Below are 17,685 nucleotides of genomic sequence, written 5' to 3' on the forward strand. Positions count from 1 at the left end.
TCCTGATCATTGCTAGTGTGACCCCAAGAGCAATAAATAAATAAATAAATAAGTGTCTATCATGTTGCACATTCAATAAATACTTGTCACCATCATCGTCATCGTCATCATTATTCTCCAGGGAATTTCCCTCTCTGACCCCATTCCATCGACCCCAGATTCCTTCACATACCAAGGAGCTGACCCCACCCTGTCCTCCCTCTTGGACTCTGCACAGCCAACTCTCCTGAAGCACCTACTCAGATCAACGGCTAAGGTACCGACCCCTCAGCTCAACCACGTCAAAAGCAATCACGCTCTGACCATGCAACCTCGTTCCTATAGGGACGCCCAGTGATTCTATCCTGAAGCCCCTGACTGCAGCCCCCTTTCCGGTACTTCCCCATCACTGCTCAGCATGCCAGCTCCCACGAGCCTCCATGCCAGCAGCCTGGGAGCTCTCACCTCCTTATCTGCTTCTGGAGTGGAAGGTACCCTGGTCTCACCCACAGAGCCACGTGGGCAGGCCAGATAAGAGGCCAGGATCACTGGACTATGGCTCGTGATGAGAGCATGAAGTCCTGGGTGCAGACTTCTGAGAGGCAAATTCCCATCAACTTCTCTTTACCAGGATACCCACATGCCTCACTGAGGTGTTTTACTTCCGGTTGGGTCCCACAGTGAGAGGGACAGCAGGACCGACTGGGGCTCCAGCTGTACTCAGGAGTGGAGCAGCACACGGCCCTCAGCGAGGAGCCATGCTCCTCTAACCCCCGCAGGACTTGGCCCAGCCAAGAACACATCTGTTGACCTCTGAACCAAATTGCCAATATTTGGGGAATATTTGTTATAGCAGCTAATGCTGACCCATAGCGGTGATACAAATGGAACACGTCTTTAGGGCGACAAAGTTATCACAAAGTGCCCTAGTTAAAGAGCATCTGGAAGAAAAGAACAGAAGCTGTGGGTCAGTCCAGATCCAAGGAAATTGTTTGTTGTCATTTTTTTTTTGCAGGGGTCCCACACCTGACTGTGCCACAGCTGGATGCTTGGGACCCGCACTTCAACTTGCAAGAAGTTGAAGCCCGGAATCCCTTATGCAAGAAGACAGGTATCTGGCCATCTGCACTCCCTCTTGGGTATTAGGGCGAAGTGTTGAGTGGGTTTATGAATCTCATCGCTTGTTTTTTATTGTTTTTGTTATTTTGCTTTTTGGGTCACACTCAGCAATGCACAGGGGTTCCTCCTGGCTTTGCACTCAGGAATCACTCCTGGTGTTGCTCAGGGGACCATATAGGATGCTGGGAATCGAACCTGGGTTGGCTGTATGCAAGGCAAATGCATATGCACCACTGTACTATCGCTCCAGTCCCTTTTTTGGCTTGTTTTGTTTGTTTTGTTTTTCTCCTTTTTGGGTCACACCCGAAAATGCACAGGGGTTAGTCCTGACACCTGTACTCAGGAATTACTCCTGGCTGTGCTCGGGGGACCATATGGGATGCTGGGAATCGAACCCAGGTCGGCCACATGCAAGGCAAACTGCCCTACCCGCTGTGCTATCGCTCCAGACCCTTTTTGCTTGTTTTGAACACAGTGTCTCGCCCAAGTGAATCTTGCTCTGTCCCTCCTGAGCTATGTATCAGGCTCTGAATTCGGACTCTATGAATTGGCCGGTAGGGAGACATGTGATAATGGAACAGGACACGTATGTAAATTCCTTAGCTGTACTGAAGACATTCAGAATATGCTTCTTCTCCATGGAGGACACGCGAGGCAGTGAGAAAGACTGAACACAGAAATAGTGCGTCATCCCTTCCAAGCCTGAGTCCTCCCCCCTGGAGCCTCGGGGGCTGCTGGCCCTCCTCTACCTCTCCTCCTCATCACTGCTGCTTCCTTCCTCAGCAGCGAACTTCTCTTGCTCTTTTTCTCTGCGAAGGTTCTCGGAAGGTTGGTTCAGCTTCAAGCCTGGGTCCTAAGGAAAAGAAAAAAAAAACAGTCGCATACGTGAGTAAGTACAGGTCCCTGTTCTGCAGGGACCTGGTCAAACCAAGGCAGGAGAGAGAGAGCCACTGGCCCTCTTTGACGGAAGCTCAGCACGCGGGTCTGGGAGGGTGACCCGTTTGCAGCCTGCCCGGCTCACAATCTGCCACCTGCCAGCCTTCTACAAGGCTTCTGGCTGGCCAAGTGATCCACACAGATGAAGGGAGCAAATTAGGAGGAGACAAGTAAGTCACATGTCCCAGGTCCACCACGGAGCCTTGGGAAAGGGTCCTGCTCTCGGCAAGCTGACCCTGGCTTTCGGCTCATAACCTCCCAGTGACCAACAGACTGTGGGGCCTGATCCCCAGAGCTGGTGTGTGTAGGTGTCAGCAGCTGGGAGGACAATTGTGCCCATTTTACAGATGGCTGCTCGTTACCCAGGATCAGAAACTGCTGACGGAAAAGAAACACCGAGAAAAGGGGTTGGACGGAAGACGCCACATCCGGCCACCATCTACTTAAGCTCCCACAGGGCCATGATCCAGAGACACACAAACAAATGTTGGATCTTGGACCCGAGCAACTTGCTGCAGCCATCTCTTCAGACCCTAATTATTAAAATTTTAGAATTCCTAGATTGTATGCTGTATCCATAACAAGCAATACAAAAGACATTTTCTAGCATTGCCTTTTAGGCAGGTATGAGTGGTGGTGGGACTGGTCTCGAAATATCAAAGATAACTAAAGCAGAGAAAGAGAGTGTTGTGAAAATTGTCTGCCACAGAGGCGGGGGGAGGTGTGGATGGGGGGGCGGGGATACTGGGGATTTTGGTGGTGGAAAACGTGCGCTGGTGAAGGAATGGGTGTTTGATGACTGATCGAAGCTCAAACATGAAAGTTTTGTTACTGTACCTCACGGTCAGAAAGAAAGAAAGAAAGAAAGAAAGAAAGAAAGAAAGAAAGAAAGAAAGAAAGAAAGAAAGGAGGGAGGGAGGGAGGGAGGGAGGGAGGGAGGGAGGGAGGGAGGGAGGGAGGGAAAAAAAAGAAAAGGGTTGGACAGGAGAGAATACAGAGCTGAGACTCAGTGGGGGCGACAGAGCTTCCTTTTCATCTTCCATTACTGCAGCCACGTGACATCGTATGTTATTCAGAACCAGCAATAGAAAACAAATTGTTCACTGTTGCCCTTTCAGCAGATCTGAGTGTTGGGGTAAAATCCCAAATAATAATGGTGGGTCTGGTGTCAAAATATTGAATGCGATCAAAGTAGAGAGAGAGTAATGTGGAAATCATCTGCCCCACAGGTAAGGGGAGGGCGTGGGATGGGGGCATACTAGGGTTTTTGGTGGTGGAAAACGGGCACTGGTGAAGGGACGGGTGTTTCATTGTATAACCGAGACTTAAACCTGAACGCTTTGTAACTGCTCTCATGGTGATTCAATAAATAAAATTATTGAAACATGAAAAAAAATGTAAGGTGGAGTTCATGCCCAATTCGATCAGATAATCAGTGGCTGAAAAAGTAGCAGTACTCCTACACACACACACACACACACACACACACACACACACACACACATCTTTAGTTTTTGTTTTGGGGCCACACTTGGAGGTGCTCAGGGCTTCCTCCTAGCTCTGCACTTGGGGATCAGGCCTGGAGGGGCTTGAGGGACCATGTGGGGTGCCAGGGATCAAACCCAGGTGGGTGTCATGCAAGGTCAGCGCCCTAGTTGCTGTACTATGCTGGAAAATTTATTTTTTGACTTGTTTGTTTGTTTTGGGGCCACACTCAGCAGTGCTCGAGGTTACTCCTGACTACACTCAAGGATTGTTCTTGGCGGTGCTCGGGGGACTATATCAGATGCCAGGGATGGAACCCAGGTTTGGCCACATGTAAGCAAATGCCATATCCACTCTACTGTCCCTTTAGCCCCTGGAAATTCTTTATGAAGACGGGTTAGGAGGCAATGTTTCAGCTGGTGAATTTCATTTAAATCACAACCTGGGTTCTCTGTTGAGTTCGATTCTTCCAGACAGTCCTTCCCTTTTCTGGCCTGAGCGTCACTAACTGTGAAGTAAAGGGGGCTGTCTCCCTCCTGTGCTTTTTTTTTTGCTTTTTGGGGTCACACCCAGCGATGCTCAGGGGTTACTCCAGGCTTTGCACTCAGGTATCACTCCTGGCGGTGCTCGGGGGACCACTTGAGATGCTGGGAGTCGAACCCGAGTTGGCCGCGTGCAATGCAAATGCCCTACTGGTTGTGCTACTGCTCCAGCCCCTCCTCCTGTGCTTTTCAAAGCAGGTTCCGGAGACCTCTGGAGATGTCTCTAGGATGGCACTGGCATAGAGTGAAACTTCCACACACTAAAGGCCTATTGATGGAACATTACGCAGCTGGTAGGAAGAATGAAGTCATGAAATCTGCTTATAAATTGATTGACATGGAGAGTATCATGTTAAGTAAAATGAGTCAGAAGGAGAGGGACAGGTATAGAATGACTGCATTCATTTGTGGGATATGGCTCTGCACTCAGGGATCAGGCCTGGAGGATCAGACTGTATATTAGTCTCATATACATGTATGAGGCAGGGGTCACACCCACCAACTGGCCCCCTGGCACCGTGTAATCCCATCAACGGCCAAGACCCAGAGATTATAAAACCCAGCTCCCGGAAGCGCTGGATTATTATTATCACACGTTTTATTATCTCATTCTTACTTCGGACAAACTGGCAGGCTACCGAATGTAACCTGCCCACACGGCAGAGTCTGGCAAACTCCCCATGGCATACCCACTATGCCAAATACCAGTAGCAATGAAGGGTCTCATTCTCCTAACGCTGAAGGAGCCTTGAATATGGCACTTTTTAAAAAAAGTCTCAGGGCTAGGACGGAGACGTTAGTGGGGCCTGCTCAAGGCAATCGACAACAACGGGATGGTCGTGATCATCGTGATACATATATGAGATCAGGTGCATATGGGCTGGAGCGAAAGCACAGTGGTAAGGCATTTACCTTGTGCGCAGCCAGCCCGGCCGAGCTGGGTTTGATTCCTCTGCCCCTCTTGGAGAGGCTTGCAAGCTACCGAGAGTATCTCGCTCGCATGACAAAGCCTGGCAAGCTACTCGTGATGTATTCGATGTGCCACACACAGTAACAACAAGTCTCACGATGGAGACGTCCTGCTTGAGCAAATTGATGAACAACGGGAGGACCGTGATACTGATACATGTATGAGACTAACATGCAAGGGTGAGGGTATGAGCTCCACTTTAAGACCGAAACCCAGCAGGCCTAAGTTTCAGGTTCCCCTATCAGAAAGACTTCTCAGAAAACGGTATCACCCTGGGCAGATAAACCGATCCGTGGGAACAGCCTATCAGAGTAAGGGGCCATGGGCAGTGGCACCCAGCCAAGCAGAGCGAAGTCACAGGACAGGGCTGGGACCAAGAATTGGAAACGTGGGGCTGGAGCAATAACACAGCGAGGAGGTAAGCCATTTTCTTTGCACGCTGCTGAACGGGTTCAATTCCCAGCATCCCATATTGTCCCCTGAGCACTGGCAGGAGTAATTCCTGAGTGCATGAGCCGGGAGTAACCCCTTTGCAGTGCAGGGTGTGACCCAAAAAGCGGAAAGAAAAAAAGAAAAAGAATTGGAAACATAGTTTTGGTCCCTGGAGTCCTGGGATAGGACTGGGACATGCCAGTTCCTAGAAAAAATGCTGTTATGCAATCAAACCCAATATAAACTGCTCAGAATTTGGAGTCCTTGTCAAGACTCCACTGCATTGGACGAGACTTGGACCCTAGCTCGAGCTAGCAATAAAGGGGCCTTGCATTTGCATCCTCGTGTCTGGGCTGGTCAGTGTGTGAGCGAAACTCCCTTCGCGGGACAGAACAAAGGCAAATAGGGGCCAGGGGGAACAGGTCAATGGTTGGAAGCTTGCCACAAGCGTGTCTGTGGGATGAAGGGCACAGGTAAAAGGATATACCAGATAACCTTTCATTATCTGTGTTGCAATAGATAGGTCTAGTAGGAAAGAGAGGGAGGGAGGGAGAGAGGGAGGGAGGGGGGAGGGAGAGAGAAGGGAGGAAAGGAGAGAGGGAGAGAGAATAAAGGAGAGAAGGAGAAAGTAAAGGGGAGAGAGAGGGAGGGGGAGGGGGGAGGGGGAAGAGGCGGAGGGGGAGGGGGGAGGAGGGGGAGAGGGAGGGGGAGGAGGAGGAGGAGGAGAAGGAGAAGGAGGAGGAGGAGGAGAAGAAGAAGAAGAAGAAGAAGAAGAAGAAGAAGAAGAAGAAGAGGAGGAGGAGAGGAGGAGGAGGAGGAAGAGGAGGAGGAGGAGGAGGAGGAGAAGGAGAAGGAGGAGGAGGAGAAGAAGAAGAAGAAGAAGAAGAAGAAGAAGAAGAAGAAGAAGAAGAAGAAGAAGAAGAAGAAGAAGAAGAGGAGGAGGAGAGGAGGAGGAGGAGGAGGAAGAGGAGGAGGAGGAGGAGGAGGAGGAGGAAGAGGAGGAGGAGGAAGAGGAGGAGGAGGAAGAGGAGGAGGAGGAGGAGGAGGTACCCTGGTGGAGGGATGGGCTTTGGACTATTATATGACTGAAATCCAAGCATGAGCAACTTTGTAAATGTGCATCTCACTGTGATTCAATTAAAAAAATAATAAAAAAATAAAAGAAAATGCCTGTTACAGGCCATCAGTAGTGAGACAAAGTCCATAAGCCTCAGCAGCCTGAATACCTGAGGGTTCCTCCTCCCACGCATCCCTCAGGGGTCTCATAGCCTCTTCCTCCTTCTCCCCCTCCCCCGCTCCCCAGCTGCTCCTTTGCCTCTGCTAAAGCTTCCCCATCTCCTGCTTCAGACCTTCATCCCTCAGCCTCTCTTTCCCCTTCACTCGCTAGTTACGTCCAGTTCCATAAATACTGATCATGAACAAATTTCCAGGACCTCCACCTACTGTCTGGATTTGCCCATCCTCGACCACACTTGGAGGTTCCAGAAGCACCTCAAATAGCAACAGAACATGTCCAGAAACAAATACCTGGTGCCAACACACATGTCCCAGCTCAGGGGCTTCCCATGCCTTCGGTGGTCTGCCCCCTCACAGCTGCAACTCGAGGCTCCCTCTCCCGTCACTTAACCACCACCAAGAGTCCGTCCCCTTCCAATGCAGCAAGAAAGCAAAAGTCAGAGGGAAGCTTCAAGACTCTGGGACACTCTGGGACACAGCTAGAGACGCAAACTCGGAGGGAAATGTAGGCCCTTCCCTGAGCTTATTACAAAACCGTCAAGAAGTCAGAAGAATGACATAATATTCCCAAGGTAAGAAGGAGGAAAGAGGCACAAAAGACAGAATGGATGGCAGGGGGAAGAAGTCTAAGAGATCTGCGACCTGGCCTTTTTGAACACTGGCAAGCCTCGCCAAGGGGGAGGAAGTGAAAACCGCATGAAGGATGGGCAAAGATCTCTGGCAGGCACCACCGGGACGAGAAAGAATTTCCAATGAGCTCTGAGCCACCTTCACGGAAAGGAAAGTGCAGGATGTGGTTTCTGGGCTCCCGGATGGACGCGGCTCTATCAGGGGGCGCCTGAACAGCAGCTCGGTGACAGAGGACAGAAAAAAGATGGACACAGCTGGTCACCGGGAGGCCCCAAAGCAGGCTCCTCAGAAGTCATGACAGGCTGCAGCTAACAGTAAGTCTCAAGGAGGCCTCCGTGTCTCTTTCCCGGGAGCAGGACTTGCAGTTTCAGGTAAACTCCCAGTTGGGTCATTCACCTAGAGAAGAAACGGAGCGGTTGGATCTGAGCAGTCATGAGGGGTCACCGCACCCTTCTTGGAAAGAACTCCAGACTGTTACTGGTACCTGCTTTCTAATTGCTGACCACTGTTGTAATAGGGCGATGCTAAAAACAGACCAGAATATAAACCGCTCCTTAACTCTGAACCCTATATAAACCGCTTGTGAGTTGGAGTCGAGGTCCTTGTCAAGACGCCACTGTGTTGGATGAGACTTGGACCTTAGCTCGGGCTAGTAATAAAGTTCCTTTGCTTTTGCATTATTGTGTGTGGACTTGGTCTCTCCGCAACCGAGGATCTGAAACTTGGACACAACAGTCACGACATAGCTCCCTGACACACCGTGTTCGCCTGGCCCCATGCATCCATCCATCAGTGCCTGTGGCTCTGGGAAGGGACAGGGAAGGTGCCGCCACCATGTACTCACACGCAGTCACGGAAGACAGGAGAAGTCCTGTGACATGTATTTTACTGTTGATGGGCTGGGGACGAACCAGGGCCTCATGCGTGTGGGGTGAGGGCTCTGCCACCAAGTCCCGACGTCCCTGGTCCTGCTGCCAGCACTGGCCCCTGCATCACTACCATCTCCCACCGGCGTCCCCTGTGACCTCACTGGGATGGTGCAGAACCTCAGCCGCCAGCATGGGGCATAATGGGGAGAATCGAAGCACGTGATCCAAGCATGCTGCTTAGCAAAGTAGATGCTGGGATCAGCCTGAGACAATCCGCAGGCAGATGGATGGACTCTGAGTTCCTTTGTTTCTTTGAAAAAAAATTTGATTTTAGTTTTTGGGTTTGGGGCCACACCCAGCCGTGCTCAGGGGTTACTCCTGGCTCCACATCTATTTTAAAGAAATGCCCACACCCAGAAATCTCCTGAAGGGAATATTCCAAGTCACACTCAAGTTCAGCTGCCGGTGTTTCAGAGGTAGCATTATGGACACCTTAAAATAGAATGCGTAATGCAGGGGGTTGCCAAGATGGTTGCGGGCGGTAATGGATCCGTTCAAACTCCTTTCACTGCTGACGGTTCTGAGAGTGCCTCCTCATGCTTTTCCTTGGCCCCTTAGCGGCGCCCCTAGTGTGGAGGGCTGGCACTACTGGTGCCCTTTCACTCATGAGAACAGCAGAGAGACATGGTGTGGGGCTTGGGCTCCAGTGCCTCAGTTTCCCTCTCTGTACATAATCGCACGTCCACAGAACAACAGGAGTGAAGGCACATCAGCCTTCTGGGCCCAAGTGACAGGAGAGTGGGCAGGGCATCTGCCTTTCATACGGTCCACCTGCATTCGATCCCTGGGTCTAGCGAGGGAAATACCTGAGCACAGAGCCAGGGCTGAGCCCTGGCCACTGATGGGCATGCCCCCCAAAGCAAAAGAAATAAATACAAATATATTTAAAAACCAAGAATAACATTTGCCTTGGAGGGTGTTCCGGGCCTGAGTGGAGCCCTGCTGGGTGGAGAGGGACGAGGACCTGCGTGAGGTCTGCACACTCCCCTGTGCTCCTCGGAGTGTCTGGGGTCCCACCATGAGCAAATCCAAGCCTGGACCCCACCAGAGGCACTGCACCTCTGTCCTGTGCTTGCGCCTGAGCCCAGGGCCTCCCTGCCAGGATCTCTCTGGGTTGGCCTGCAGGACCCCAGCCGTGGTGGTCAGACAGCACCAGCCCCTCCAATTCCCGAGGACAGGACCCCCAAGTTACCTGCCGGAGGGATATTCGATTCCCATGCCAGCCCGCAGAGAAGCCACCTGCAGGGGCCGCCAGCTGGGCTGGGTCTAGGCCCAGAGCCCCAGGAATGTCCCATCTCCCTACTCCAGGCCTGGGCACCTCAACCCGGGCCTTTCTTTTCAAAAAAAAAATTTTTTTTTTTTTGCTTTTTGGGGCCATACCCAGGAGTTACTCCTAGCTCTGCACTCAGAAAACACTCCTGGCAGTGCTTGGGGGCCCATATGGGATGCTGGGAATCAAACCCAGATTGGGCACGTGCAAGACAAATGCCCTCCCCACTATGCTATTGTCTCGGGGCCTCCCCAGCCCGCAATGACCACCACAATAAGGCCAGTTCTCGGACTCTGCAGCTCTTTGGCCGTTATTATTCCCTCATGATGTTTCTTTGTGACCCACATATGGGAGAGCATGTTCTGCGTTGGCCCCACTCCCTGACTCTCCTCATGCCCTCCTCCAGGCTCGCCCTCGCTGTGGCGTCTCGTAGTACTCCTGACCCAGGCCAGGCCCTTTCCTGCAGGTGACTCCCTGATCGACTTTCCTGAGCTCCCAGGGACATGCCTGCCTGGCCACGGGGCCAGCCCTGACCACACCCGGTTCTTCCTCTCTTCAACGTGGATCCCCCTTTTGACATGAAGCTTGCCCAGGCCAGGACCCCCATCTATCCTTGGCACAGTGACGGCACCATGGAGGAGGGATGGCTTGAAAAAGAAGTTTCACAAGGGACTTCTTCCCATCTGGAGGGGGTGCACGAAGGGGACCTAGGAAAACAGCCCCCCTCAACAGTCCTGATGGATGCGCAGGGGCACGGGCACTGGAGGAAATGTCTGGAAAAAGAATAGTTTCCACCAGAAGGACCAAGGCTGGAAGCGTTTTCTGGTAACCAATGAATAAAATTATGAGTCTAAAGGGAATCAAAGAGTTTTGACATAAGAGACCAGGACAAAAGTCTTTAGACAAAATGCCCAGATAACTTTGGAGGGAACTGAGCCATGCCCAGCGTTGGCAACTGTGTGTGTGTGTGCATATATATATATGTGAGTGTGTGTGTGTGTGTGTGTGTGTGTGTGTGTGTGTGTGTGTTTGCTTTCCAGGGAGGAGAGGGGCAGTGAAAAGCTCTCAATCAGCCTTATGATTTCTCTCTCTCCATCCCCATCCCCTCCACTGAAATATTTTGGGCAACACCAGCTCCACTGGCTCAGAATTTCTGAGAGTGGCCCCCCAGGTTTCCCAAACACTGCTTGGAAGTCCCTTTAAAAAGAAAAGTGACAGAGGGGCCAGAAAGATAGCCCAGTGGTTAAGGAGCTTGCCCTGCACACAGCAAACTAAACACAAACAGAGCTATGATGTGACCTTTCAGCCGTAGGCACAATCATGACCCTATTTTTTTTTTCACAAAGGGAAACAAATGAAGGGGTGAAATAAATAGAGAAGAGAAAACTGTTAAGGATGCTATTATTTTATATACGTACTGATGTAGAGAAATCTCTAAGCTATATAAAATCCAGGTAGATAAGGCAGAATAAAGCAGAGTGTGCTATTGTTCTTCGGTAAACATGGACCAGCTCCGAAGGAATATTCAAGAAATGATAAACCCCAACAAAACCTACATATAGGAGTGCCCCACTTTTCACTGCATCTCTGTGCGTGGTTACCTATCTGAAGCAAGATTTCATTTATTTATTTATTTATTTTTGCTTTTTGGGTCACACCTGGTGATGCACAGGGGTTACTCCTGGCTCTGCACTCAGGAGTTACTCCTGGCGGTGCTCAGGGGACCATATGGGAAGCTGGGAATCGAACCCGGGTCAGCCGCGTGCAAGGCAAATGCCCTACCCGCTGTGCTATCTCTCCAGCCCCGCAAGATTTCATTTAAAGGCATGAACTGCACACACAAAGTTCCAGAGAGTGGTGCAGCAGGATCACGGCAGGGAGTCTGTGATGCTAGGACTGAATGGGACCACCCCTGGTGATGTGAAGGGCTGACTCCTGGCTCAGCCCTCAGGAGGACCAAAAGAGGTGCCAGGGACTGAACCTGGGCTGGCCACATGCAAGCCATGCGCCCCCTCCTGCTGCGCTATCTCTGGGCGTTGTTTTGATGGGGCGGGTGCCACTGGCATCAGGCGGGCTGATGACAGATGAGCCGAACACTCTGTCCTGCAGAGCAACGCCACCCCCGAGAGTTACCCCACCCAGAGTCCGAGCCACAGGACAGCAGTCAGGCAATCACCTTAATCCTCAGATGGTCCTGACACTGCTCACTGTGGCCCCTAAACAAACAAAACCCCCAAATCTATTCATTCAAATAGTCAAGAGTCAAGGCAAATAAGCCCTGAACCACATGGGGAGCTCTGACTTGGGGTCACCAGCTGGGGATATGCCTAGAAGTTTCCAGAGGCGGGACCCTCTGGACAATGCAGTAGTCTTGTGTCCTCCTCCCACACTTTGTCACCAGTAACACTGCAGTCGCGCATCCTTGCTCTGACCCGAAGCTACCAACTCAGAATCTCACCTTCCTGCACAGCACTCGGAGGAGCTGAGCAAACTGAGTACTGGAGAAAGACAGTGAGTCTGGGGACGTCGCAGATGCCCTGGTCCGGAAAGCCCTGCACCCCATGAGTCCAGCTTCCTCCAGCAGAGGGTATGGCCTACGGCTGGTCCTTGAGTTGGAATGTGAAAGTTCTCTGTGTTTGTATATGGACGATTCTCAAAAAATTAGAAATTGAGCTCCCATTTGACCCAGCAATACCACTCCTGGGAATATACCCCAGAGAGGCAAAAATGTATAGTCGAAGTGACATCTGCACTTGTTTGTTCATTGCAGCACTCTTTACAGTAGCCAGAAACTGGAAGAAACCTGAGTGCCCAAGAACAGATGACTGGTTAAAGAAACTTTGGTACATCTACACGATGGAGCACTATGTAGCGGTTAGAAAAGAGAAGTCATTAAATTTACATACAAGTGGTTCAATATGGAAAGTATCATGCTAAGCGAAATGAGTCAGAAAGAGAGGGAGAGACTTAGAAAGATCGCATTCATCTGGGGAACATAAAGAAACAAAATAGGAAACTACCACCCAAGAGTGGCCGAGATTAGTACCAGAAATTTTCCTCCATGGCTTGGAGGCCAGCCACACATGCTAGGGGAAAAGGCAGCTCAGATAGAGAAGGGAGCACCAAATAAAGGGTGTTAGGAGGGGCTGGAACGATAGTACAGCAGGTAGGGTGTTTGCCTTGCACGCGGCCAACCCGGTTCGACTCCCAGCTTCCCATATGGTCCCCTGAGCACCACCACCGCCAGGAGTAATTCCTGAGTGCATGAGCCAGGAGTAACCCTGTACATCGCCCTGTACAAGCAAAAAGCAAAAAAAAAAAAAAAAAATAGGGTGTTAGGATCCTCCCAGGATGGGAGAAGCATGCTGAAAGTAGACTATAGACCGAACACGATTGCCACTCAATGCCTCTTTTGCAAACCACAGCACCCAAAAGGAGAGAGAGAACAAAGGGGAATGCCCTGCCACAGAGGCAGGGTGGGATGAGGGGGATAAGGGGGTGGGAGGGGTACTGGGATCCGTGGTGGTGGAAAATGGGCACTGGTGGAGGGATGGGTACTTGATCATTGTATAATTGAAACCCAAGCACAAAAATGTGTAAGTCTACAGCTGTACCTCATGGTCTCACTAATAAAAATTAAAAAAAAAAGTTCTATGTGTTTGTCGGGGGGGGGGGGGGGCCGCTGAGGCCAGGGGCAGGAGAGGTGGGTGGGGGTGGGGAGGCGTCTTGGGGTCCCCTGCGAGAGTGGGGCTGAGGGTAGGGGGGTGGGGGTCCCTCTGCGGGGGTGGGGGTAAAAGGGGATTGTATGAGGTTTGCTTGGACCCAATGGCACCCAGCTGATGAGACAGCAACATTCCTGAACCAGGGATCACCAAGCCCTGGCACGGAAGACAGGACTGATGTCCCACCTGGGGCAGGAGACCTCCAGGCTGCATCCCTGCCTCCTCACCACCGACCCCTACAGATAAACGGGAGCCAGGCCAGGCACACCAGCCCACTAGTCTTAATTCCCTTTTCCTGCCCAAGAGGACTCAGAAATGCCCCCCCCCCCCCGTCTCTCCCTGGGTGCGGCTCGACCCCAGCCTCACCCGAGGTTCGTAGAGAGCGCACCCCAATAACTTCCCCTACATCCTTCGCTTTACTTGTCTCTGTGTGTGTCAGTTGAGGTCATGGATCTCTCAGATAGGGTGGCCGTTCTGGGGTCCCTCTGCACTGATGCGCCCCCTTCTGGCATTCACAGGAGCAATGGGGCTGTCCCGGGAATCTCCTGAGTCTGGGCATGAGCGAAGGAAAGACAGGGGTCCCGGCTCACCCCAGCGGACTCAAAGACCACCGGAGCCTGTTTCATTGGGCACATTCTGGGCACGTGGGGTTCTCACGGTGAGAGTGGGGGCTGCCTCTGGCCCTGACCTGCAAGCCCACCGCCCTCTGTCCTCTGTTTTCTCTTCTGCGGAATGGGCACCTCCGGGGTGGGGGTGGGGCTGCAATCCCCCAGGGAAGTTGTAGGAAGACACAGGGCTCTGTAAGGACCAGGTCCTGTCAGTCGGTGTTGGTGAGTAACGCTAATCATTATTCAATTCCAAATCCACCAGACTGGGCCTCACCGGGCTCTGGGCACATGCGGGTGAGCGACGGGCAAGACTTGGGAGACGGGGAGTTACGGCAGAGATGCTGCAATTCCCGAGGACACAAAATGGGGGAATGGGGCAGAAGGATGGATGGCTGAGGCGGAGTGGAAGATTCCTACGGCTCTGCGGTCTGCCCGCCTGCACTCGGAGGCAGATGGACAGGGTGGGGCCGTAGGAATAGAGACAAAACTGAGGCTGGTGCGGGTTTTTTTTTTTTTCTTTTTGGATCACACTTGGCAATGCACAGGGGTTACCTCCTGGCTTTGCACTCAGGAATTACTCCTGGTGGTGCTCAGGGGACCATATGGGATGCTGGGAATCGAACCTGGATCGGCTGCATGCAAGGCAAATGTCCTACCCGCTGTACTGTCACTCCAGCCCCCTGGTGGGTATTTTACACACACACACACACACACACACACACACACACACACACACACACGTTTGGGCCATACCTAGCCATGCTCAGGGCTTAGTCCTGGCTCTGCCATTGGAGGGACTCATGGACCACGTGAGGTGCCAGGGATTGAACCCTGACCGGCCACAAGCAAGGCAAAGCCTTACCCACTATCCCCTCCCCCTCCTGGGAGAGTGGTGGGTCTTTGTAGGCTCTGGATGGGCAGGGGAGGGGAGGCGCGAGTAGAAATCATTCGAGGCCTGCAGGAGGGGTGTTACATCTACTGCCAGCCTCCTGGGATGCTTGGGAACTGTGAGCTGTGTTTTCCTGTCAAGCGTCGCCCCAGACAGACAGAATCAAACAACGGCAAATCCTTGGTCTTGGGCTACAGAACTGGGATTACCAAGTGGTGGGCAAGGGGCGTGAGGGGTGGAAGAGGTGGACCCCAAATGGCTCAGGGACAGTAGGTGAGGGTGTGGTAACTACACTGAAATCACAAACATGGGGCCAGGGCACAGCAGGTAGAGTGCCTTGCACACAGTCAACTCGGGTTCGATTCCTTGGCATTCTATATGGTCTCCCAGTGCCAGGAGTAATTCCTGAGCGCAGAGCCAGGAGAGACCCCTGGCCCCAAAACCAAAAAATAAAATCATGACATTATAAAATCATAAACATTAACCTGACTTTAGCCATGTTACCTTGTCTATTGTAATTAAATGAAAAATGAGGAAGTGGGTTCCCCTAACACGATGCTGCTAGGAGGACGCGGTTTCAGTGGGAAACAGGGTTTGGGTAGCGGGACTTGGTTGAGGAGATCTGACAGGATTAGAGCAGCAGTCCATATGGTCCCCAAGCACCGCCAGGAGTAATTCCTGAGAGCAGAGCCAGGAGGAGTAACCCCTGAGTAGTGCTGGGTGTGACCCAAAAAGGAAAAAAAAGATTAGAGCAGCCAGTCCAAGTAAAGGGCTCCAGAGATAGACACAAGGCAAAAGGCCGTGAGCCTAGAGGCAAGACTGCAGGCTCCATCAGCCCCAGGCCGGATGCCACAGCCACCCAGCGCAGGGAGAGAGGAGAGAAGCCTGGAGCCTCCAGCAGCTCCCCCCGCCCCCCAACCATGAGACAGGAAGTTCCTGTGCTCTGAGACGCCCCCCCCCCCAGTGCTGGAGGAACAGGAAGCAGGTTCTGGGGGGTAGGGATGGGGGTGGGGCAGAGCGAGAGAGCACTGGCCGAGGGAGCATTAGTGTGAGACTAGCTCTGGAGGGAGGAGCAAGGTAGGGGGGACGGCACGTGTTTGGGGGGTGGCCATGCTTCCTGCCGGTCAGTCGTCCCCCTCCCCAGAGACCCCCGTTCGCTACCTGGCTGCTCTCGGAGGCGGGGAAAGATCGAGCTCGCAGCCTTGATCTTTTTCAAACCGCAAAGGATAATGACTCGGAACTCTATTTTCTTGGAGGTTTTTTGCAAATGGATTTTCCTTTGCCCAAGCATCTGCGCAACCGTGAAAGGGTGGAGATGCGGGTCCCTGAATGTCTCACCCAGGTCACCAGTGACACGACAGGGCTGCGGCCGAGAAGACAAACAGCCCTAATTAAAGCAGAAGGAGCCGGAGGTTACCTGGGTCAAGACGGTGCTGTAGTGCTGGGCGTCAGCTTCCCTCTCCTCACCTCTAGGGGACTGGATCTGGTTCTGCTGGATCAATTCTTCCAGTCTTAAAACCTAAAACAGAAAAGAGCCACTTGGCTATGACACCAAGGCCAACAGGAAGTCAGAGAACCCATTCTCTTGCATCGAGGGCTTCTGGGAAGGGTACCTCTTTTTTTTTTTTTTTTTTTCAATCTGGATGTTGGTGTTTGGGCCACACCTGGCTGTGCTCAGGGCTTACTCCTGACTGCACTCAGGGATCACTCCTGGCGGGGCTCTGGGGGCATAGCCGGGGATCAAACCAGGGTCAGTTGTAGGTAGGGCAGATGCCATGCCACTATCTCTTCAACCAGGCCCTGGGGACATTGCCGCGAGACAAATTCCAGACCTGCTTCCAAAAAGGCCACTTCTAATTAGCTTGGCTTTTCCAGAAGATGTGTGAGCCAGGTGTGCAGTTTTGTAACTTCCCCTGGGTTGAAAGTGTTCATTACTGACTATCGAAGGCTCCTCTGTGGGAGGTTTCTCTGTCTTTGTTTTGGTCTGGTTTTGCTTCTGGCTTTTGGGCCACACCCAGTGGTGCTCCTGGCTCTGCACATAGGGGTCGCTCCTGCCACTGCTGGGAGGACACAGGTGGTACTGGCAAGTGCCCACCCTCTGTCCTATCCCTCCAGTCCTGGTTTTGGTTTGGGGGCGACACCGGATGGTGCTCGGGGGGTGACTGTGCCCAGCTCTGCTCAGGATGGCTCCTGTGCCAGGGATGGTTCCTAGTTCTGCCAAGGGCTGAACCAGGTTTGCTGCATGCAGAGCATGGATCCTGCCCTGTGAGCTATGCTCTTTAGCTCCTGTGATGGTTTTCAAAAGTTAGTAGGTACAGAGGATGAAGAAGCTGCCGTGAGGAGACATAGGGTTTAGGGCCATTCTGAGAAAAAGTCAGGGATGGCCCAAGACTCTTCTTTCATAAGTATAACAGGGTGAGTCTCACACATTTATGGGATGTCTCCCCAAACTCTACAGAGCAGAATTGTCCAGAACTCTGGGGATTTTCACTGTGGACAGAAATAAGGAGGAAGAACAGAAGAAAAAGCAGAGAAGGAAGAAAGTGAGGGATGGGCTTCTTTGCTATACATCCCAGCTTGGAACTGAAGCATCCATAGCAGAGATTTCCCACTGAGAACTACATCTAGAGCACCAACATATCCAAGGCACGACACACTTACCTTTAAAATAAAGGATGCCTGTGGCAGAGAAGGAAGTGAGGGACAGTGAGATAGTATTGTGAGAAGGGCGCTTGCCTTGCACTCAGTTAACCCAGGTTGAATCCCTGGTACCACAAATGGTCCCCTGAACCCTGCCAGGAGTGGCCCTTGAGTGAAAAGCCAGGAATAAGCCCTGAGCATCTGCCAAGTACGGCCCAATTTTTTTTTTAAATTAGGCTAGGGAGATAACCTAGTAGGCAGGGTGCTTGCCTTGCACACAGCCAACATGGGGTTGATC

The 17,685-nt window shown here is 52.1% G+C and overlaps 1 protein-coding gene across 1 annotated transcript in view; it reads right to left on the reverse strand.

The window, feature by feature from the left end:
• FAM184B (family with sequence similarity 184 member B) overlaps window positions 1-17,685 on the reverse strand; it is a 103,345-nt gene that overhangs the window by 26,898 nt on the left and 58,762 nt on the right. The window contains exons 7-8 of the mRNA XM_056130370.1: window positions 16,165-16,266; window positions 1,848-1,951 (exon numbers count right to left, since the gene is read on the reverse strand). Of these exons, the coding sequence (XP_055986345.1) occupies window positions 1,848-1,951; window positions 16,165-16,266 (206 nt within the window). The remainder of the gene's footprint in view (window positions 1-1,847; window positions 1,952-16,164; window positions 16,267-17,685) is intronic.

This window comes from Sorex fumeus, unplaced genomic scaffold (genome assembly GCF_029834395.1).
Source record: "Sorex fumeus unplaced genomic scaffold, SorFum_2.1 ptg000077l, whole genome shotgun sequence".
NCBI lineage: Eukaryota > Metazoa > Chordata > Mammalia > Eulipotyphla > Soricidae > Sorex > Sorex fumeus.